Source organism: Ascaphus truei, chromosome 6 (assembly GCF_040206685.1).
Source record: "Ascaphus truei isolate aAscTru1 chromosome 6, aAscTru1.hap1, whole genome shotgun sequence".
In the NCBI taxonomy this organism is placed as follows: domain Eukaryota; kingdom Metazoa; phylum Chordata; class Amphibia; order Anura; family Ascaphidae; genus Ascaphus; species Ascaphus truei.
In genome coordinates this window covers 46,161,104-46,167,103 of record NC_134488.1, presented here as the reverse complement: position 1 = coordinate 46,167,103, position 6,000 = coordinate 46,161,104, and the positions used below count along the sequence as shown (strand labels likewise).

General features: G+C 46.2%; 1 protein-coding gene across 1 annotated transcript in view; it reads left to right on the top strand.

Annotated features, from left to right (window-relative positions):
* TECTA (tectorin alpha) overlaps nt 1-6,000 on the top strand; it is an 84,145-nt gene that overhangs the window by 276 nt on the left and 77,869 nt on the right. Inside the window, exon 2 of the mRNA XM_075606596.1 lies at nt 1,489-1,607. Within this exon, the coding sequence (XP_075462711.1) occupies nt 1,489-1,607 (119 nt within the window). The remainder of the gene's footprint in view (nt 1-1,488; nt 1,608-6,000) is intronic.

Below are 6,000 nucleotides of genomic sequence, written 5' to 3'. Positions count from 1 at the left end.
CTTATACACACACACACACACATACAATGTATACACACAAACATGTATACACACACACAAACATGTATACACGTGTATACACAAACGTGTATACACACACACGTGTATACACACACACGTGTATACACACACACGTGTATACACACACGCGTATACACACGTGTATACACACACATACGTGTATACACACACACGTGTATACACACACATACGTGTATACACACACACGTGTATACACATACACACACACACGTACACATACACACACACACATGTATACACACACACACATACAATGTATACACACAAACATGTATACACACACACACCCCAGCACCACCACATCAGCACACCGGTATCCCATGCCCCCCCAGCACACTGGCATTCTCGGCTCCCCACCATTCCCAGCCCCCATCAACACCATCAGCACCCACACATCGCCACCTTTGCACCTCCCCCATCGGCACACCCACATCCGCACCCCCACATCAGCACCAAACCCTCCCAAATCAGCACACCAATACAATCACCATCAGTACAGCCACAGCAGCACTACCACCGCACATGGGCCGCGTGGACCACTCCCCACCCAAATGCCACACCCACACCACAAACATCCCGGGCAACGCCGGGGCTCTCAGCTAGTATGATATATTTGAGAGACCAGGGATTTGCCTGCACCACGAAAGCCTCTGTGATTTGGGCTTATATCTGGATTTCCTTTAAGGTTGTTAGTAAATCTATAGGAGATCTGCTATTTCTCTTGAGCTGGATATGGTTTGCATTTGGTATTTTAACTTTGGTATAGTGGAATGATCACGTATACATGATGTGTACGTGCAATCCCAGCTGTGTGGGATGTTTTAAATATATACGTCAATCACAAAGATCCTCTTAATTCAGTTCTCAACTCCAGTCCTCAAGACCCAACAACAGGTCAGGTCTTGAGGATATCCCAGCTTCAGCACGGGTGGCTCAATCAGTCCCAGCTTCAGCACAGGTGGCTCAATCAGTCCCAACTTCAGCGCAGGTGGCTCAATCAGTCCCTGCTTCAGCGCAGGTGGCTCAATCAGTCCCTGCTTCAGCACAGGTGGCTCAATCAGTGGCTCAGTCCGACTGAGCCACTGATTGAGCCACCTGTGCTGAAGCAGGCATGTCTTTTAAACGTGACCTGTTGGGGGGGGGGGCTTGAGGATTGGAGTTGAGAACCTCTGGGTTAATGAATTCCTGGGTTGAGCAGAGGGAGATGTGAAAGTGACCTGCCATTCACCATACATTGTTACTAAGGTGGATTCCAGCCCGTGCAATGGGTGTATGGGGCCACATCAGAGTATTTCAGTCTCTTGGCAAGGAGATCTGAGAACGAAAGCCTCCTATTGATTTCATGAAACAGAACTCATACAGACAGATAAGGGTATTCTCCTCCGATTCAGTTTTATCGCAGAGCAGCGATGGCCGAGCTAATCTCCTCCTCTCATATGAACTCCTAGATTGCCGTCAGTTTCCAAACTGAATGGGAGTGTTGTCACCGAGGGTGAAAGAGAAGACGCCGAGAGATTTTTCCTCCGTTACTATATGGATCTCCCAAAGGAAGACGTTCCATCAAGGTGAGCCCTGGGACAAAAGGCAATGAGATAATGGGAGACAAAACGCACTTTCTCGGGACAATTGACAGGAGCCCAAAAAGTATTAGGGGCAGATCAGATATTGGTGCCGTGGAATAATTGCAACTATTGTACCCACCCATCATGCATGTTGGGGTCCCTGAGTTGTAACCACTGTCTCAGGTCGTACAGACTTTTTGCTGCTGATTTGGTTGGGGTAGAAATGACATTCCACGATGTTGATATGGGTGCATCTTATAAGACTCAACATATTTACCCAACTAAAATCACTCCCTAACTCGAGTATTACGTTGAAATAGCTGTGTTAGTCCAGTGGCGATAGTGCAGAGTAAATGAGTACGTCAGGATTAGGCGATACCTTTTTTATTTGGACTAAGAATAGATCCTATAGGACAAGCTTTAGAGAATTCTCTCTCCTCCTCGGGTCAGTGATTCTGATTTACAGAATATTCCAGGAGCTTAACATAGATGTAAAAAAAATAAAAACAAGATAATAATCTAAGGCAGATATGCAGAGAAGGAATAAACAGACAGGGCAATACATGGATGAAAAGGACAGTGAGACACAGGACTATCCATCTATCAGCAGTGTACAGGGGGGGGTAAGGGACAGTGAGACACAGGACCATACACCCATCAGCAGTGTGCAGGGGGAGAGGGGGCAAGGGGCAGTGAGACACAGGACCATCCATCCATCAGCAGTGTGCAGGGGGGGGGGCAGGGGGAAGAGGGGGTAAGGGACAGTGAGACACAGGACCATACACCCATCAGCAGTGTGAGGGGGGGGAGTGCAGGGGGGGAGAGGGGGTAATGAACAGTGGGACACAGGACCATACATCCATCAGCAGTGTGCAGGGGGTGTGTGCAGGGGAGAGAGGGGGTAAGGGACAGTGAGACACAGGACCATACACCCATCAGCAGTGTGCAGGGGGGGTGCAGGGGGGGAGAGGGAGTAAGAGACAGTGAGACACAGGACCATACATCCATCAGCAGCGTGTGGGGTGGGGGTTTCATTGTAAAATTCAAAGAGAGGCAAGGAGAAACATAACAAAAAATGATGGTAGTGGGTTAGAACCTCCATATCCGCATTAAGTCCTCTTGTTTTAGTGTCAACGTGTATTATAATTCTGAAGTCAAATGTTTTCCGTTCTTGATGCTTTTAAACATTCCATTGAGGATTTGGATTTTTAAGTAATTTATGGAATGATCTGGTTGTGAGAAGCAGTGTCCCACTGGGGTGGGATATCTTCCTTCATGGTGTGTTTTTGTGCGTCTGTGCAGTATCTTCCATTTTCATGGTGTGTTATTGTGTATCTGTGTGGTATCTTCCTTCTTGATGGTGTGTTATTGTGTGTCTGTGCAGTATTTTCCTTCTTCATGGTGTGTTATTGTGTGTCTGTGTAGTATCTTCCTTCTTCGTAGTGTGTTATTGTGCGTCTGTGTAGGTTCGAACTGGTGTGGTTTTTGGCTGGTGTAACCAATGTAGCATCCTTGGTCACATTTGCTGCATTGAATCATACAGTACCACATTCCTGGATGTGCAGCAGTATGATCCTTTAACATTGAATGATCTCTGTGTGACTGTCTGTGGGATCGTGGCATATATGTTTGCAGTGTGTGATATTGCATGGTCTTCTGCCATTAACAATGTCCTTTAATGTCTCACTGCCCTTACCCCCTCTCACCCCCCCTGCACACTGCTGATTGATGTATGGTCCTGTCTCACTGTCCCTTATCCCCTCTCCCCCCCTGCACCCCCCGCCCCCTGCACGCTGCTGATGGATGTATGGCCCTGTGTCTCACTGTCTTTTTCATTCATTTATTGCCCTGTCTGTCTATTCCTTCTCTGCATCATCTGCCTTAGATTGTTATGTTGTTTTTCTTTTTTTACATGTGTGTTAAGCTCCTGGGATCTGTGTAAATCAGTTTTTTCGACCTGAGGAAGAGAGAATTCTCGAGAGCTTGTCTTATAGGATCTATTGTTAGTCCAAATGAAAAAGGTATCGCCTAATCCTGACGTACTCATTTACTCTGCACTATCCCTAACTCAAGAAATTGCCACATTAACACAGCTTAAAACATTGAGCTAAAACAAACATACAAAGCTAAGGGCCAGATCCACATTGGGCGCCAATAACGGCCCGTTACCAATAATCATTAATGGACGGTATTTTGCCTGAGGTTAACGCATATCCACAAAGCTAATTATATGCAAAAACAACGGCCGTGGTGTATCTCATTAACATAAGCTTAACGCCATATTGACAGAGAGGAACCTGAGACATATGCTAATTAGGATACGCAACATATATTGAAATGATTTAACCTCTCATGTATACCAGATATTTCGGGTATCTCAGGTGTGGTCACTTTTGTGCTCTGGTGCCTCACCACATGCTGTTCAGGGGAGTGTTTTGGAAGGTACTGTATACGTCACCTGGGACTTTACAAAAAAAGACTCTCTCTCCGTCCTCCATAACCGATATTTTAGGGTCTGCATTAGCTATGACTTAACGAACGTCTATTTAAATCTCTACGTTTGTGTTAACGGACCTTTTGGGATCGGTGTTGTTGGGGGGGGAGGACGGGATGCCTCTTTTGCATCTTAATAGCAATAACGGCCGTTAACGCAATGCTCTTTTTGGCCAATGAGAGGGCTTAACGGTGCATTACTGAGCTTTGAGAACACACGTTATATGTTAACGAGGCTAGCACTTTGTTAAGTCAGTAACGGACCTCAGTGATTCCTGCCCCAAGAGGGTCAGTTAATATACTCCGGAGCATCCTATTGTACTGCGATCTTTTGCAATGCATGCAGGCCCCCTGGCAATGAGATGGCTAACAACACGTTGGTCTCTGGCTGGGTTTATTTACCTGTGTCCTCAAAATGTTAGAAAACACCATTCTACAGGCGTGGGATTATACTCCTTCATGGAAATAGGAGTGGAATCGGGGAATGGCCTCCCAGCAGTGGTAGTAGGGGGTTAATACAATAAGAGAATTTTTAAAAAAATGCTTGGGGTAGAACAGGGATTCTCAACTCCAGTCCTCAAGACCCCCTCAACGGGTCAGGTTTTAAGGATGTTCCTACTTCAGCACAGATGGGTCAATCAGTCCCTGCTTCAGCACAGGTGGGTCAATCAGTGGCTCAGTCGAAGACTTCGACTGAGCCACTGATTGACCCACCTGTGCTAAAGCTGGGATATCCTGCAAACCTGACCTGTTGGTGGCCCTTGAGGAGTGGAGTTGCGAACCCCGGGGGTAAACAGAAGGCTACCTTAAATATGACAGAAATCCCAGGATCAAATCTGGTCTGAGGTTTTGCACCACAGTGGAAATTGGCACCAAGACATGGCACCAAGTGGCACAGACATGGCACCAAGTGGTTCCTAATTGCCATTTGTGATTGGTGATGTCACTTAGGACACTGGGTTCTGCAGTTCTGTGAAAATCATTGCGATTCTCCCGGCTGCTGCTTTGCATAGAACAGCGAAAACTTGTCCAACCCACATTGTCCGCCTCCTTTGTCCACGATGGCCGCGTCGATGCCCTTCCAAGTTAAAGCCGCAGCGTTTAATGATGAACCTCAACGCACCACAGCGTGTGTGATCATTCTAGTATCATAAATGACATCACGATTCAAAGATGGTGTCCCCATGACATCGTGGGAGCAAATAAGAGCATATGAGCATATGAGTAACGTTATCTGCTAGTCTAATAAAGTTTTGACCTATGCACTCACTGTCCATGTGTAGCTGTGATAACAGACGCTGCTGCAGTAGGATATCAATAGGTAGCTGTCACAGGGTTTCTCAACTTTGTCTCTTTAAACGAGAAACTTTTAACCATAATCTAATTATTCATGCAACCTAAACGGTTCACCAATTGGTCAGATTCCCAGAACACAGGTCAGGAGAGGAAATGTAATAATAATATAATATAAATAGCTTGTTCTTGTATAGCGCTGCTTGTTTTACGTAGCGCTTTACAGAGACATTTTGCAGGCACAGGTACCTGCCCCGTGGAGCTTACAATCTATTTTTTGATGCCTGAGGCACAGGGAGATAAAGTGACTTGCCCAAGGTCACAAGGAGCCGACACCGGGAATTGAGCTCAGTGCCAGAGTCGGTCTCTTTACTCACTGAGCCGCTCCTTCTCCTGTAATGCTTAGAGCCGCAGCAGCCCTGGCTTCTCCTGTATTCATTTATTTCTTGTTTATTTTTCTGTTTTACTATATGCATCATGTGAGTAGCTTATTTCGAGAAATAATGACCTAAGCTGCCAATCGGTCCGTTCTCCTCTGATCGATGGGCCAATATATCGCTCTTGGGGCTTTCTAAATGGCCGACTTCTGACTGTGCGGAGTCTGTGAAAT